Source organism: Erpetoichthys calabaricus, chromosome 17 (assembly GCF_900747795.2).
Source record: "Erpetoichthys calabaricus chromosome 17, fErpCal1.3, whole genome shotgun sequence".
NCBI classification, from domain to species: Eukaryota; Metazoa; Chordata; class Cladistia; order Polypteriformes; family Polypteridae; genus Erpetoichthys; species Erpetoichthys calabaricus.
The window spans coordinates 78,992,181-79,010,876 of record NC_041410.2 but is presented as its reverse complement, the minus strand read 5'-3'; the positions used below and the strand labels follow the sequence as shown (position 1 = coordinate 79,010,876).

At 40.2% G+C, this 18,696-nt stretch overlaps 1 protein-coding gene across 2 annotated transcripts in view; it reads right to left on the bottom strand.

Moving 5' to 3' along the window:
• Positions 1–18,696, bottom strand: part of grik5 (glutamate receptor, ionotropic, kainate 5) — a 384,618-nt gene that overhangs the window by 60,987 nt on the left and 304,935 nt on the right. For both annotated transcript variants that reach the window (XM_051920882.1, XM_028822896.2), the window contains exon 2: positions 5,891–6,054. Coding sequence is in view for 1 of the 2 variants with exons in the window: in XM_028822896.2 (XP_028678729.1) it covers positions 5,891–6,002 (112 nt within the window). In the remaining variant the exon portion in view is untranslated. The remainder of the gene's footprint in view (positions 1–5,890; positions 6,055–18,696) is intronic.

The following is an 18,696-nucleotide window of genomic DNA, read 5'->3' as shown; positions in this document are numbered from 1 at the left end:
TTTACTCTAATAGATTTATGCTAAAAAGTCGCTTTTGTGAAAGCAATTCTTAAAAAGTAGGCAAGGAGCTGTGGTTTTTAGAACTGTTGCTTCACAGTGCCATTCAAGTCACTGTCTGTGTGGAGTCTGCACATTCTCCCTGTGCTTTCTAGGATTCTTCCGGTTACTCTTGCTTCTTTGCACAACCCAGAAAGGTACATTTAGCAGCTGTAATCTGACTCTTTATCAGAGAGATTTGGTTTGTTTGAGTGTCCTATGTGGTGGGCAGACATTGAGGGCTGGTTCCTATCTAGTATACAGCTTTGTCAAGAGAGGTTGGAGTGGCCTCTGGCCTTCTGAAACTATGATCTTCTAGATTAAGTGGGTTTTGGAAATGAATGTGTGGAAATCGACCTTCTAGAAAAGAGTATGCATGCAAAGAGATGAATCAGCATTTCAAGATTGGTGCCCTGCAACCTGAAGTGCATAAGGCATGGTGAGTCTGAATGTCGGAGAAGTGGTCAACCAACCAGACTATCCTTCTGAGAAATGGATTGTTGATTTATTTACTGAGCTAAACTGAGAAAAGCATGTAAAAATGAAACAGAAACAAATAAAAATAAATCTAGCTCTCAAATCCTAACGAGAGACAAAAATTGAAGTCAAGTTCAAAGCAAGTGAAACTCATGAGAAGCACTGTAACAGGATTTCTTTTAATTTTTTGTTTATTAGTAGGTTTTTATTCACATTTTAGATAATGAAAGGAACTCGTAGCTAGCTTTTTATCCCATCATGACGATTACCTGTGGGCCACAGCCCTAGAAGCCACGCTCCTAGCAAACAAGGACCTAAAAAGTAGCATTTAAGACGTTAGAAAATAACAAATGAATTCACATGAAACCTAATCAAGACACGGAGTTGATAATCACAGATGAGGGTCTGATGGGGAATTTAGGATTTGTTTTCTGTTTGTTTTGCTTTGTGTTCTCTCTTTGCTTATCCCTCCTTCTGTGTTTCTAATTGAAAAAGCCAAATGTAGTTATTTTGTTTATTTTGACTTTGGCAAGGGTTTCTTTTTGTTAGGCATGTAAAGGTGCCCCATCACAATATAAACATAGAGTAAGTAAGTAATATAAGTAATATAGAACGTAAAGAGCAGAAATTAAAAGGATTTAGCATAAAACATGGTACTAATCCACATTGCAAATAACATTTTAATACAGTATCTCCTGATGAAGGAAATGCTACAGTAAATATGTTATTAGATTTCAGTGCAGCTTTCGACACTGCAGACCACTCTATTCTGTTGCATATGCAAGAAAATTATTTTGGGCTCTCAGGCATCATCCTTGCATGGTTTAGTTCACATTTACAAAATCAACTTTATTATGTACAGAAATGTGTTGTCAATATACCGTCAGTATATTCAGAAGTTAACTACGATGTCTCGCAAGGCTAGGTATTCAGACCTTCACTGCTTTCCCTTCACACGCTTAGAGAACATAATATTTATTCAGATGATATTCAGGTATACCTTTCTTTCAGACTAAACAACATTTCTCCTATAGTTCGATTAATTGTTTTTATCAGTGAATTCAAAGAGTAAATGGATAATTAATACTTGACTTTGAACAAAGAAACAAACAAAAATCTCCTTTACTGAAGGGAAATGACACAGACTGCAACAATAACCCATAACGTTTTAACTCTATAAGTCTTAATATAGCATGCAACTTAGGAGTTATCTTTGACACCATTATGTCTTTTACAACACAAAATAAAACAAAAAATTTAAGAATTTTGGAAAATTAAGATGGTTCTAAATATAAAATGTTCTGAGAAATTAAATCATGCAATTAATTAACGCTGTTAAACACAGTCCATTCAAATGTGCGTTAATTCAAAATGTTGTTGCAAGTATCATTAAAAGAAGTATAAAGTACAACCTCATAACTTCAATCTTAAGTCTTTACCTGGTGTTCCAGTTTAGCTTAGGGCTGATTTCAAAATGCTAGGCCTTATTTACCTATCTGCATTACAATCTCCAGATGCTAGACACCTAAAGATTCCAAGGATTAATAAAATAACTGTGTGAGGCTGTGTGTTTAGCTACAAGATCTACAGTAGCTGCTTCTAGAAAAACATCCCTTCAGACTCAGCCCTTCAAGGTTGAAGATTCAATACTTTAGTCATAACCTAATTAAAGCTGCTGATTGGTTGTGCAGGGCGGCATGGTGGCGCAGTGGTAGTGCTACTGCCTCAAAGTTAGGAGACCTGGGTTCGCTTCCCGGGTCTTCCCTGCGTGGAGTTTGCATGTTCTCCCCGTGTCTGCGTGGGTTTCCTCTGGGCACTCCGGTTTCCTCCCACAGTCCAAAGACATGCAGGTTAGGTGGATTAGCGATTCTAAATTGGCCTTTGTGTGTGTCCTGCGGTGGGTTGGCACCCTGCCCAGGATTGGTTCCTGCCTTGTGCCCTATGTTGACTGGGATTGGCTCCAGCAGACCCCCGTGACCCTGTGTTTGGATTCAGCGGGTTGGAAAATGGATGGATGGATTGGTTGTGCACGTTAGAGTTTGTCTAGTTGGTAGTCATTTGTTCATGAAATATGAGCAGCATGTAAATAATTTAGAACTATTACCAACTCTCCTCTATTCTGTTTCTTCTCTCGGATCTCAATCCGGGTTGTTCGCCATGTGGTGGGTGTGGCAACGTGCTGTAATCAGCGTATGCTCCCACCCTCTCTCTCTCTCTCTGTTTCAGTATCCTACTGTGGCATTTGGTGTCACTACTCTGCTTCCAAGCTGTTTCCCTGTCCATGAAAAAACATCTGCAATACTGGGAGCTTTGGAATTCAAAGAGGAAATGATTCAGTCCTCTCATTAGACTGTCTAACTACAAATGCATAAAATATTGTAGAATGCCATGGACAGTGTGGGCAGTCATTTGGCCTAGGTCTCCAGAACTGGTGACTGTACTTGACTTTGTCTTTTGAATTTATGCTCTAACCAACCATGGACCACCCAAAGATTTATTTTCTCTAGGGATTCTGCGTGGGTTTCCTCCGGGCGCTCCGGTTTCCTCCCACAGTCCAAAGACATGCAGGTTAGGTGGATTGGTGATTCTAAATTGGCCCTAGTGTGTGCATGGTGTGTGGGTGTGTTTGTGTGTGTCTTGCGGTGGGTTGGCACCCTGCCCAGGATTGGTTCCCTGCCTTGTGCCCTGTGTTGGCTGGGATTGGCTCCAGCAGACCCCCGTGAACCTGTGTTCGGATTCAGCGGGTTGGAAAATGGATGGATGGATGGATTCTGCTGTCTGGGCCTTTTGCTTTCATCTTCTCTATTGCCAGCTGATACAGTTCAATGATAATGTTAAAGGGCAGATATTGTTAGGATATTTTCACGTCATTCAGTTTTAAACTTCTTTGTTTTACGGTGTGTTTTAACTAATCTACGGCATATCTATATGTGTGTGCATTATGTGATTAATGATTGGTAAAGTTAGCAAGTGTATTTTCCCTGTGAGTTAGTTACACACACTCAGTGAAGAATGCTATACAAAAATACAAAAAAACTGAACTGAACTGAACCAACACTAAAGCACTATGTCTACTGTTGAGCGGGAGACTAGGTGGGTCACAGAGATAAAAACAGACTCCAGTTAACTTACTTTTTTTTCTTAATTGTTGCAACTGATTGGATCAAAGGACATTTCACTCATGTGTTTGTTTTAACGATGTACCAGCTGAGTAATTGATTTTGGCTCCCTAATCATTATTCATTTGCTTCCATTCCTAATGGTACTTATTAGGAACCAGAATGGGATGATCAAAGGCACAGGAGTGTCTGGCGTAAACTGAACTGGGAGATCAGAGGTTCAAACTGTGCCTGGCCTGCGCTTGGGACAGGATGCACATTGAGTGGGGTTGTTACCTCACATGAAAAGGTCACAGATTCCAGCCTATTTACTGGCTACTGCTGACAGGACCTGTTGTTCTTCTCATGGACTGAGAGAACAAGAGTTCAGCCCTCAGACAGACTGGGACAAACCATCAATGTCACGTGTCAACTAAGATACAGAATGCTGTCAGACAGGTAAGTCTGAAACCAGGAGTCAGGGGATACTCTTCTGGGCTCCACAGTACTTCTTTCTTTTGTGTCAATAGAGACAGAGATTGGTTTTCTGCTGTAGCTTGTGGCCTATAGGGAAACCGTGGCATTTTCTCATGAGTAGCTTGGCTGCCACTTTTATTAACGTCTTTAATGTATCACAGCACAACTAGTGTTACAGTAGGGACTGAAAAAATGTAAAAGAAATATTCTTCCAAACCACACCATTGGGTGAACTGTTTTCAAGTCAAGAGTGTAAGCCTTGAGCAGACGCAGGACAGTCAGATATTTGGCAATGACATACACTTGGTGGGTGCTGGTGCTGGTTTGTGCAGGTAATGGAAAACCATCACACATTCGCCCATATTCGCCAGTAAAGGATTGTGATGAGTCTTACGTTTTAGACTCTTGTTCTTTCTAAAAATAATTATTTTAAAGATATTATTTATAAAATGATTTCCTGCTCAAGGATGGCACAGTGTCACAGTGGTTAATTAGTGCTAGCATCTCACACTTCCATGGGCTTAGACTCAATTTCCAGTCTGGTCACTTTGTGTCTTGGTTTCCACAATCTTCCTCTGCTCAGGTGGAGTTTCTCTCTGAAATTGTTTCCTTCCATAATCCAGTTCCTTGGTTATTCTAAACTATACCTTTGCAACTCTAATTAAAAAAAATAGGTTGGATGGATCCAGAAGATGCACTGATTGACTTATTTTGAAATCAAAATGACGACACAGTGTTTGTCACTGCTGTCACACAGCACTGGTTATCTGGATTTCAATTCCCACTCAATCAATGACCAAGCAAAAAGCTTGGCCACTGAGTGAGTGGAAATTGCATGTTATCCTTGTGTCTATGTGGCTTTCACTGGGTACTGATACATTTATCCATAGCAACCTACAGATGCTAAGTAAACTACATGTGCTTCCATTGTATTACAAATGCAGCAATAGCAGGTTTTTTGGTTAATCCAAATTTACACAGGGATAGGGCTGGAGACTGAACAAATAGCTTGACAGTCCAAAGTATATGGCCACAATATGACAAAGCTGTTGCAAAATATCATAAATATTTCTGTTCGGTAAGGTTATAAATGTATGTCCTGGTTAATAGGGCAGGCAGCTACACAGAAATATGATTTGTGTTTCTAAGTGTTCTTTAGGTGACCGCACACCTCAATGTACAGATCCATCCACCGCAACGGCACTAGAGGCTGACCAATGTTTCTAAGGCAAATCTGCAAATTAATAAGCAAATAGCGATGATCACAAGGAATCGGGAGGCCACTGGAACTGAATATCCAACAGACCCTCTCTTGCATGAGCCACTGTGGAGTCAATCTGTTTAATTCATTTTTTTATGCTCAAGGTTGACAGTCATCTTCCCATCATGCTTAGGACTGCAGGTGTGCTTGCTGAGATTCTTTTCTGTATGGCTATATCTGGTGTCTAGTAATTCAGCAGCTTGTTGTTAATCCAAGATTGACTCTGCAAGGTTAAAATGCTCTGCTCCTCAAAGATTGTCACTGCAATCAGTCTCATCTGGCAAAAGTAATGAGAATCATCTAAAATAATTAATCCAGCTCTGGCCTATTATTCACAAAATGTATAAAGGTCCAGACATTCTCATATTCTAAAAGGGAAAAAAGTGCAATATTGAACAGCAAACAGAATGAATATGACATTGTCCAGTGTGCCGGCGTTGTGCCATATTGACTATAACTCAGATCAATAGGAGTATTGACAACTGTACCCATCAATTATATTGCCAATGAGTATGGCATGCAGAGTGTCTTTACGACTCACCCATTCTGAGAGATGAAAGTGTGGCCCCTTGGCTGTAACGGGGTGGAACCATCATCAATAACAAGAACAAAAGGTGAATTGTCAGCAGCAGCAGTGCTGGCAGAGCCGGCATCTTCTTCTCCTCCTCATGGAGAATGGTCGGTTTGCAGCCTCGCTGTCGCCACCTGCAGAGGAAGAAAGAGACAACCACTGTTTGCTTACTAGTGCTTTATGTTGTCATGATAGAAGTGGGTTCCATTTCTGTAAAATTGCTGATAAACACAGTCGGAAGCTTCATGGGCCCCTTAGAACAAAAAAGCATAAAATGATCCAGTAACATGTACACAACAAAATATAATTAAAGTCCATCCATTACCTGAAACCAATCGATGCAAAAACAGGGTCACAGAGAACCATGACATTATCCAACAGGAAATTGAGCAAAGCAGAAACCAGCTCTAGATGGACTGCTCCTCAATCAGGGGAGTCAATGACACTGATACAATTTAAAATAATTAATTAGCTTAGAAAAATTCAGGGACAACAAGAATGTGCAACCTTCATGCAGACATTTGTTTTGACATGGAATTTAATCCCAGCCCCTGGAACGTTGATGCAGTATTACAAACCACTGAACCAGTGTACTAAAAAAATATATAAGAAGAAGAATAATACTTAAAAAAAACAAAAAACAAAAAAAAGAGAAATTTGGCAGATGGTGACCATGCCAAGATTCTAATCCAGGTCAATGGAGCTGCATGGCAGCACTGCCACTGTGCTAACCATAATTAAAATCCTTCTATTTTAAAACATCTTCAAAATAATGAGGTATGGGCAAATTCAATTAGCAAATTTTGGCTTATTCATACAAAGTTGCTGAAAATAATTTGAGTAGAGGTAGAATATGGTACACATTTCTAGAAGCTCACAGTAAAGTCAGTCTTGAGCATCTCTATATATAATCTTCATTTGGATCTTGATCTTTGTTTGTCCGCGAATGAATTAGAAGAAGAAGCACTAGATGGCAGTAGAGAGACAGCTAAAACATAGGCATTGCATTAAGAATCTCCTCCCGGCTTATAGTTGTTACTTTTGTTTACAAACACTGTCGATAGCACTCTTTGTGTTTAGATCTGGCGTCGACACCAGCTTCATTGTCGAGACTGTGGTTTTTTGTGCTTCTATCGACCGTCGTTGGCAGCACTTCGTCCAAATCGAATGTTCACCCGCTTCTTGGAGTCGGCAGTCAGAGTATATAAGTTGGACACACTTCTGTGATTTTCCATCAGTCTGCGTTTGGAGTTCAAGAAAGAAGCATTGGTTCTTCCTTACTCTTTGGATTGCCACAAAGCAACCTGCGTGATTGGAGAAAGGTTGAGAAGAGATCGTGAGAGGAAACGACAGCGTCGTGAAAACGAGACGGACTGTGAACGGAGAAAAGCAGAAATGCTCCTTCACCTCCACATAATTACTATTTGGACAGTGATTCCGAGTAGGCCGTTCCTATCAAATCAATGTCCAAGGGTTTTGTTTAGTAATTTTGTTTCCCTTATAAAAAATCATAATGATGTGCGATGAAGGGCCCAGTTCACGACTGGCAGCTGCTTTTAAACAGGGAGCCTTCACAGACAACTTTAACACGCGCAACGTAGTTGTGCGCATATGGCTAGTATAAAATATTCATTTTCCTGTAAGTTATATTGTGATATTTGATCTGCATGTATGAATTCCATTTAATAGATGGGTGTAGATAAATGAGTAATGCACCTTATTAATTGCAAATCCCAACAAGCTTGCTACCTGTTATATTCAGTACATTACAAGTAAACTGCGCCATGGATAAACTATATATTATGCATATTTTTGTGTGTATTTGTGTGTGTGCATATATTTATATTATGTTCCTCTACAATATATAAAAAATGTATGTACATTGCAATAATCTGTTCTTAAAGGAATACTCCACCAAAAAGCATTTTTATTTTATTTTTTGATTATCCATTGTTGTTGGTAGTGATGACTGAGGAAAATATTTAATCTTATGGAGTACTCCTTTAATACAGATGTGTGTGCTTGTGCATATATTATATAAACACGTTATTTAACTTTCTCCCCCATCCAAAACCACGCAGGTTTGGCTGATTGCCACTTTTCAATTAGATCTACTAATGAGAGTGGGGGTCTCTATACGTGAGTGCCCTACAATAAACTCGCCCCCAATTTAAGGACGGCTCTTGAACTGTTCTGCTTGGTTCTCTTGAGATAGGCTCCACTCAAAGCCTAGGAGCCCATTACTGACATGATAAATGAATAAATATCTGTATTTACATTTGATTATGATTAGCATTATCATTATTAATATTATTATATTTGGCTGTTGCCTTTATCCAAGGTGACTTACAAGATAAGGATACATTACAACTGTTTACATCCTGTATATATCTTTTTACCATCCAAGGAGGTTAGCAGTCACGCTCAGGGTCACACAGTGAGTCAGAAGAAGGGACAGATTCAGCGACCTTGTGGCTTAAAGTCGACCTCCTCTCCACTATACCACAGTTCCTATATAAATTTAAAAGGGTGGCTAAGATCTCTATATCTAGTTGCATTGTATGTAGTATTTTTACTGTGTAAACCATAAGATGATTCACAAAACAAATAACAAGACCACTATATGTACAGAAAAGCATTTTAAGTTAGTAACAGTAGATGACAACATGAGACACCAGCAAGTGGCTCCATTTCACGCATCTGGAGTCTGCCTGACCTCATGTTCTAGTGTGCGTTCAGTATATAATTAGATTTATGTATTCATTTTCTGCTCCTTTGCCTCTGCTTTCTTAGTTTTGTCCTATTTTTTACCTACTTCTAGGCTGCCTCTTCTTTCTGCTCTTTTGCTGCCTGGACGTGCACCACTTTGGGCAGTGGGCTGCCTTTCAGAAAATGAAATATACATGCAGTGGGGGAATTACTATAAGTGGGGGAGGAAGCAACACAAATATCTGCTGAGACTGCAGCAAAGGAACAAGTCAGCTATTGACACTTTCTCTTTAACATCCGGTTTATGCTGCTTCTAATTTACCCGCAACCATGGCCTATGGTAGCAAAATACATTAAGAAAGCCATCTTATGCAGATTAACATTGTAAATAACTGAAATAATCAATCAGTTGCTCCTACTATCCCAACTATCGCTTGCCATCACAAAGAAAGTGCTTTAAGGAAGAGCACCTCATAAACATCACAATGTTTAATTGCTAATAGACAAGTCCACAGGGTGGATGTGCAATCTGCACACACATTCTCACAATTAAGCTGAGTTCAATAGTGTTCAGTAAATAAACTGGAAAAGGCTCAATCAAATAGATGGTAAAGGAATGAAAAAGAAGAGTAACTCAGAGTACAAAAGTAGTGAAGAAAAAAGGGCAAAAGAAAAGTACAAACCCTAATCAGTTGCACCACACACTCCTTTGACGACATCCCATACCTTTCTTTAATCTACTGCGGCTCTTGCCCTGACTCATCTATCATACCTGGACTCAATAATAGACTGACTGGAAGGAGTTTTAAGGCCCAGCCAAGAACCTCTTCTGGAGTCATCCTGGTACAAAAGTCCAAAAAGCCCTGTGGAAATTCTAGGGTTATTGTAATGGAATTTCTCCCAGTTGCCCTTGGTGTCCCTTTAGCCGTGTGCTCCAGCTATTGGTTAAACAGCCAGGGAACCCCCAGGTAGTTTTGCCAAATGTAATAAATAGCAGGTGGCCTCATAATCTGACGTGACTCCCTACTGCCACCTATATATCTGGAGGACTACTAACCCAGCATTAAAAACACCCTACAGCCCTTTTCTATTTCTGCACCTCTGCAGTAATCAATTCTAGGACTCCCTCAGCAAGCACATGTACAGTACATGCCACATGGCATTAACCCACTAGACCTCTGGCAAAGCTACATATCTTGCACTGATGTGAGGTTAAATTCGACAAATTGTGAAGGCCTTATAGGGGCCTGCCACAACACATACTCTTCCTCGTTGCCTGCAATAAATGTCCTACTTGATAACCCTTCATGCTATATACAAATGAACCCTTTCATTTTCTGAGCATATTTTTTCCAATATGGAGGTGAGAAGAGCTTAAGACTAGGCCAGTATCATGGCAGGATAGGCTGTTCAAGGCAGAAACTGGCTTTGGATGGGTGAGTTTAGAATAGGGTATGGAAATAAATCAGAGAAAAATCTGAACAGAATCTGAAAATTCATTACAAAGAGCCTCTAAGCCACACATACAGTAGCACCTACTGTGCTACAATCACTTCAGGTATGCAAAATTTTGTGGATACTGTACATGCAAACAGGAAATTTATAACACACCTGAGAAGAATAAATAGCACTAATAGCCATAATATATGCTTAAACTCTGCTTCTTGATTAATTTCACAGATGTGAGTCGATCTTAAGAATTTTAACAGCAGTTTAAAAATTAGAATTCTGTGAAGATTTAGATGCAAAACACAGTTGTTAAACTATGGAACTAACAGCAAGGGGCTAAAAACAGAATAGATTTTCCAAAATGTGACCTGGAATAAGAGCTTAGATCCCTCAAAGAATTGTCAGCATGTAATTGAAAGTGCTTACACTCACTTCACCACACATACAATAAGAAAAGTGGTCTTTTTCCAGTTATCCACACGTCATTAAAATAAATTGCAGCCATCCTGTCACTAGGTTAGCATATTCTCCATATATTTGTCAAGGTTTTCTTCCAACATCCCAAAGCCATCTTAAGTTAACTGGTGACTCTAAATATCCTGTGAAGGAATTAAGTGTGTGTCTGTGTGTGTAGACATCCTCTCTGACTGTCTGCCATCCCATTTTGGAGGGGTTTCCACTTTGCCCCAATGGCAAACTTTGCTAGAATGGGCTCTGACTCTGTAACAATATTCCAATAAGAGGGTCAAGAAAATAAATTGATGGACAGTTGTCCATTGATTTTTCACTTGACAATTCCTTAACTCCATTAAATCAAGCACTCCCAATACAAAAACAAAATTCCAGCGATGGACTGGCACCCACTGCTGGCAGTTACCCACCACAGGAACATTGTTTACAGGAACCAAAGAGGCCCTGTACAATGCAGGCTTTTGGCCACTTTTGTGTATTGCATTCCCATCGGGAACTGTTTTAACCTTTATGCCAGAAATGTGATGTGCAAAGAAGAGTGATGTGTTGCGAAGTGCGGTGCTCTATCTTCTCAGATAACTGTTCAAAGTCCAAACTACTAACAGATTTGTAAGATGGCGCTGGCGCTTGAGGTCAACCAATAAGCGCAATTTGTCACACGAGCCCCATCCATGATGGTTCCTGGTTGAACAAAAAGTACATGCCCTGGAGTAGGAGCTAAGAAAGTGCCAGGAACTAACTGCCAGGAACGACAAAAGTCCCCAGTTCTTGAGGTGGGAAGGCTACAAAAGTTGTGGAGTCTCTAAAAAGTCCCCAGGTTTGGAAAAAATTCCTACAGTGGGAAAGCTCCTTTTGAGGCCATGGGCTCTGGCTCCTGTGACTCTGAACTGCATTAAATGAGTTGGATCATAAATGGATTAACAAATATAACTAGCCAAAAGAAATCAGCCTAAATAGTTTAATGACTGAACACTCCGAGTATTCAGTGTTGCATGAAGGTAAACAGTTCCAATATTTAGCTTAAAGAATCACTGCTGAATTAAGACTATCCTGGCCTCTTGTGTTATAGAGATAGCCCTTGTTTGTCTTCAATAATAATAACAAGAATTTTTTCCTATTTAACATTTTTGCTGTTGGCATAATATTAAATGTATTTCAGAGTAAATAATCCACCTCTTTATCTATAAGGAAGTGGTGAAAATTAATCATCATACATCTAATTACAAATGAAAGATTCAAATCATGAGATGATACCCCTGCTGGTGACTTAGGCTCCAGCTTCCTATGATACATACATACAATACAATATAATACAATTTATTCTTGTATAACCCAAACTCACACAAGGAGTGCCGCAATGGGCTTTAACAGGCCCTGCCTTTTGACAGCCCCCTAGCCATGACTCTCTAAGAAGACAAGGAAAAACTCTCAGGGAAAAAATGGAAGAAACCTTGGGAAAGGCAGTTCAAAGAGAGACCCCTTTCCAGGTAGATTAGGCATGCAGTGGGTGTCAAACAAAGGGGATAAATACAATACACAGAACAGAACACAAGTAATCCTCAATACAATAGTGCAAGCGAAATACAAGTACAGAGCAGAATTCAACAATAGATGATATCACATGATACAATTTGGTTTTGTTCAGAGTCCTGGAGACCTCGGCCATCAAGCTGCCTCTCCCTATTGGCCAGTCCAAGCTGAGTCAGCTCTGGGCCAGCCAATCCGATGAAAGGAACCCTTTACCCGATGATTCCTGCAGTCCTCCATCAGAGATGGGCTTGGTACACATTTGAGTACCAAGGTGAGAAACAGAATAGGTGAGGGTTAGTAACAAATTATAACTATCATATTACTTATGTTTTTGTGCTAATGACCAACAACAGAGATGCAGTCTGTACAGGTAATCAGCAGCTCTAGTCAGGATATGCTAAACTGAAGTAGTGAGTCTTCTGCTGGGATTTGAAAGCTGAGACCGAAGGGGCATCTCTTATAGTACCAGGCAGACCATTCCACAGTTTAGGGGCCCTGCAACTTAAAGCACAACCTCCCACTATTGTTTTATTAATCCTTGGGATCAAAAGCAGACCAGCATCCTGAGATCTTAACTCTTTCAGGGCTGATGTTGACTTTTGTTGAAATTCAGGGGTGGAGGACGGTAATCAGCTGTAAACTGCGACAATACTCGTCCTTACATTTAAGTTTGACTCTCTTTGCTGGAAGGAAAGTTAAGTAGCTTTGTTGATTTAACCGCGATTCCCTGCATGAGTAGCGAAGAGTAAACAACCTCTAAAATGGCATCGACATCTGGTGAGAGACTAAATACGCCATGGACATTTTACATATTATCACTTAATCGGACTCTGACTTGTCGGACTTGGAATTTGATGCAAGTGATCAGGAGATGGACATCGAATATGAAAGTGAGGGACCAGCATCAGCTGATCAGTCCCCAGTTGATCGTGGTGTTGAACACGTTTGTGTAGCTGTGTTTGCCTGGAAGGACCACCACTTATGGTGACAAGAGGTACAAACCTTATTGTGTCACACTGCGACTGACACTGTCGCCCACCTGCTATGCGAAGGCAGCCAGACCACCATGCATTCCTGCTGGCCATCGAGGTGCCCCTGTGCAGCCACTGCCTCCAGAGATGTCAAACATGCGCCAACAGCAACCACAGCACATAGCAACAGACATTTTATGTTGATTTATATGTGAAACCATTGCTTTGTGTGCTTTTCAGAAAATTGAGTTTTTTGGAGAAAAAATATTCAGCCCTCAAAGAGTTAATGTGCGCTCTGGTTTGTAAGTCATGATAAGTTAAGATAAGTTACCCAGACCTCGGGCATTTAAGGCTTTATATGTTAAAAGGAGGATTTTGAAATCTGCCCTAAACTTAACCGGGAGCCAGTGTAAGGATTTAAGAATTGGAGGTATGTGTTTGTATTTTCCTGTTCTTGTAATAATTCTTGTAGCCGCATTTTGGATTAACTGGAGGCTGTATAAAGAACAATTTGAACATCCAGCGAACACCAAATTGCAGTAGTCAATCCTACTAGAAATAAATGTATCAATATATTTCTTAGAATCCTGTTTATTTATAAAATTCCTACATACATACAGTACATGAAAAATATGATTCATTGTATGAATTTGAATTAAAGAATAGACAATATGATATTACCATGGCCTAAGTTTATTAATAGTTTTTGTAGGCCCTAGGAACAGTGGTGTAGCTGGGGGGGGGCAAGGGGGGACATCTGTCCCCAGGCGCAGCATCCAGGGGGCACCAAATTTCCCTTTCCCATTGCATTTTGGCAAACAGGAGGGGGCACGAAATCTTCAGTTGTCCCCGGGCGCTGAAAACCCTAGCTACGCCTCTGACTGGGAATGCTGGTTACTTAAAGCTACTGATGTATATTTGTTTTAGACATTTTTGCCTAGCCCTTCTGATTTTTCCGTCCTTCACCTGTGGCCGTTTCTAACATGGCCATTTATAACAATTACTTTATTATTTTCTTTACTATCACTGTCCTGCACCCTCTGTTACTTCATCTCCAACATACCAGGCCTTGGATGTGATCATCTCAACTTTGTTTATAATATACTTGTCTCCAATTCTGTTTCAACCATTTAGTGCCTTGATATGAGCAAATTAAGGTACAAAGGCAGAGTAATATGACATGTGTGCTTGGTGTTTGAAGTCTGCGTCCTGTCAGTGACACATCAAGGAAATCCTGTCAACAAGTACTGTGTGATTTCTTATTGGAAAGGCCCTAATGTCGATAGACAGCACTTGCAGGATCACATGCAGTATTGTTTTTCACTACCACAGACAGTGAAGCTAGCTAAGCTAAATCTGGTGCCAGTTTTATTCCTTCTTTTGCCTGATGGATCCTAAAAAGGCCATAATCTTTTGTTTTTGCCTTGACTCCTGCTTTATATACAGCAAGTGGTGCTACGACAATGAAGCTGTAGTGACATCAGTTACTCATAAGTTTCAGATCGTGTCATAAGAAAGACTAGAGTCTAAGTCATTACATCCAGAGTGCCATTTAAAATAGTTAGAGTTGTTAAGACTTTCTTTGTTTTGTTTTTTTCATCAATCACAAGTGCACTAGAAAGCCAATTAAATGAAAACGCCAACTGCAAGATAGACTGATGACATTGTTCAAGACAGCACGGAAACTTAATGCCAGTATACTAGCAAATATCAAAAGCAGAAGGTATTGCCTTTTTGAACAGCCTTAAACATTACAAAGTAAAAAAAATATAGCACCACAGTAATTTCTTCTATATGGGTAAGTACATCACTTATTTTTCATATAATGAATGTATAAATAATACATCCTACTTGTAATAACACACTGAGAAGTACTCTCGAGACTTGGTTCTGGCTTCTTGTGTAGTTGAATAAGTGGCATTGATAAGCAATCTTTTTTTTAAAAAATGATGCATACACTATCATCTTTGTCTTCTTGCTTGAATTGCCACATGATGATGACACTGGGACTGAGAAACAATACCCTAAGCTGTAGTAATCTACATATTGTACAGCATTACAGAGCTGTATGTAGTTGCCTGCATTCCGTCTGTTCAGTTCTCAAACCAGCGCCACTTGACTTTGGGAGTCTTTCCTTCATCCACAGCTCTCTCTCATCAAATGCGGTACAACCAATGCAAAGAGATTTCTGAGACCCATGCATTTTAGAGGTCTTTGCTTCTCATTACTACATTTTTTCTTTATTACTGTGTGCTCAGGCCAGGAACTTGAAAGCAAAATGTCCTCAAACCATTTCTTTGAAACATACACACAGCCAACAGCTTGCAGCTGTCCAAAAAAAACAAAGCAAAGCCTGGCCAGAAATGTGTTTCCAGATTTATGTTGCAGGTTTAGTAAATATTAGCTGCCGGTGGTATTTTAAAATTCCTCGGCTACAGCACAAGCTTATGACTGTACCATTTGACGACATTTCAAAATCGTGCTATGGATGTCACATTACCACTGAAAAATGTTCCTTTTTCATGCAGAAGTAATCTGTATCTGTTACTGTAATACAGACTCATGTAAATACTGTTCAGCAGAGCAGAAAAGCAACACTACAACCTTGTTAAATCAAATGCATTTTCTCCTTTTAAATATTTCAGTTGCAGCAGTGGGAGGGTAGCAGAAGAGGAACAACTTTAAAACTAATCTATGTGATGACGAGGCTCAACAGGGAATATCATAAGCTTTATGACTTTCTTTAATGCTAAAAAAGCAGACACCGCCTTCCCTGCACATTAAGAACTAGCTCTCATTTCTTAAAAATTATGCAACTGCAAAGATTTTATTGCATTTCAGTACCCTATGATGTGTAGCACCAGATGTGGGTCCACAGACTGCACATCAGACTATCAAAATGACATAAAATATTCTACAATAATCTATGTGTAAATGTGAGAAAGTCTCATAGGCCCAGTATTTAAAAATGAAGCTTGAAGGTCAACTAATTTTGCCATAGCCTACCCACGTTACAGGTGATGTACAGCATGTTTAGGGGGCTTACTGTAGTGTGGTGAGCTTGCATGTACACCGATTAACACAAACACGTTGTTTTCTAACTCATAGTATTCTGAGTGCAGATGGAAAAAATGGCAGATTAATATACAAACTTCAGAGGGCTAGTAACTGTCAAATACCAGCCCATCAAGAGACACTAGCACAATCTGGGTTGGCAACTGGGATGGCCTGGCATTAGAGATTACTGAGGCACAGCAAACGCTTTCTGCTTTATCTACACTAAGAAAATTCAAGACTTTGAATGTGAGGTGATATACTGCCAGTGACAGCCTAAAAAACGCCATTAGTTAAAACAGGATTGATCGCCTTCTATAAAACATTTCAATAAGTACACCTTGAATGATAATTATTTACCACATTGAAGCCTAGAGCATAAGTGAAAAATGAGATATTAATTTCCATCTGACCATTTCACTAATCTTATTAGGATAGCCATCTGATCACATAGACTTGCCTCATTGGCTGATAATTTTATTTGAATTAAATTGAAATATTGTAGATTTACACACTTTGTCTTATTTCATGTATGCAAAATGTCAATGTTTTGTTGCCTAGGTCTCACTGTATTCATTTCTACCCTGCTTCGAAAGTTTGGAATACCGGCATGCGTACAGCCATCCTAAGCCAACACGGACAGGCAGAGACACGAATTGCCACACGACACGTGTTTATTTACAGCCAGGGAGGCGTTTCTTCTTTGCTCCCCCAAAGTACTGCACCGTCCATACAGCATCACAACACAGTCGTTTCTTCAGCTACCAATTCAAGGTTCCTCTGCCTCCACTCTTCCACTCTCATCCACATCCTCCCGACTCCGGCTCCTCGAATGGAGTGAGGCGGCTGTTATGTACACGGTGTTAGTGGATCTACTTTTTTTTGTGGTGTATGTATACTGTTAACTATTATGTGTGCGTATGCGCATTGATATGTTTTCTTGGTAATACAACAAGTAATAAAGAGAAAAATATGGAAAGCGGTTATGATACAGCGTTTCTCAATTTTATATAAGGTAGAATGTGTAAGACACAACAACGGCTCCTTTTATCATGGCCCTGGGAGTGTTCTAGGTGGCTCATTAATTGGACCTGGAATCACTCCCAGGTGTGATGAGAGCCCAGTGTAGGGCTCTGCAGCCTCCACCCCCTGTATGGGGTGGCCGCCATGGAACCCAACAGGGCTGTGCCAAACTCCAAGTCCCAACATGCCCTGTGGGAATCCGTGGTGCCACAGCCGCCCAGGAGAGCCCAGGAGAGCCTCTAGCGTCCCAGGGAAGGTATTGCACTCCCCCAGTCCTTCCATGCAGTTGGCGTCCCAAACAGGTAATGGCTGCATGTCACAACAATCTTTCGCTGTAATAAAAATGAATTGTCCAGATTCTACTTACCCTTCCTTCAACCAAGAACCCATTCCCACAGGGTAGCTCTGAACGATAACACTTGCTGAGATATCAATGAATGGCTCATGCAACCAAAGTCAGGGATCCTTCCTTTGCTTTACTGGTCACCATCCATGCAAAATCAAGAAGGTTTATTCTCTTACATGTTACAGAATCTCAAAGCACTTTGAATTTAGAATATAGACATTGTAAAATCAGAGTACAGACAGAAAACTTTCTTATAAAAGGTATGTCTGGCCAAGCGGAAGGTGGGTTACGCTCCAACGTCAAACGTTGCCACTGTATCTGATCTTGTTCAGTTCTGACGGGAGAGCGTCCCCCATGTGGGGAGAAGAGCACGTGGCCGTGATATCTCTGCCAATGAGTAGGTACCCTCTAAAACACACGTAGCTGTGATCTCTCTCTCAAAAACGTCAAATGCTACTCTTTAACAATCTCTAGATGTTAATGTCTGTTGAACTAACAGGTATTGCTAGTTAAGCTGAGGCAAGGTACGCTCCAACACGTGGCGAGAGGTACAGTGACTCAAACGGAGACTGGCGTGTGAGTGAGGTGGGCCCTGCCCGGCTCCCTACTCCTAAGGACCCGCCTCCCCCCAGCCTGTCTGCCAGATTCATGCAAATAAATCGGTGCCACAATGAACTATGATACTTAGTGCGATGACAGAAGTCACAAAATGTTCAAGCAAATTATAGAAAAAAAAACAATCTAAATCCGTTAAGTAGTTCTCTTGTGAAAGGCGGACAGACATACAGATGGACAGACAGGCCTCAAATGTAATATCAAGAGAAAGGTGTCTCATAATGGCAACCTCAGACCACCCTGGAGTGAAGTTTTATTAGTCGGTCATATTGCAGAGAGAGAAGCAATTTACTGATACTTTGTAAGTGTTATGAAGACCCAAAGAGGTCTTGTTTCATAATAGTAAATGAGTAATAGATGCATTTTTGCAGTACCTAAACTAAAGTGTTACCAAAAAGAAAAAAAACTTTTTTTCTTCACATTCAAAACAAGATTATTATCTTATTGTAAATTACTTAATGTATAATTCAAAGGACAGCAGCACAATGTGACTGCTATTATGGTAAGTGACTCACTTAGGGTCCCACAGTTGGGGGCACTGAACAGGCAACCTTCTGAATGATAGTCTAGTGCCTTAGTTGCTAGGCAACACTGTCTGGTTTCTTGAT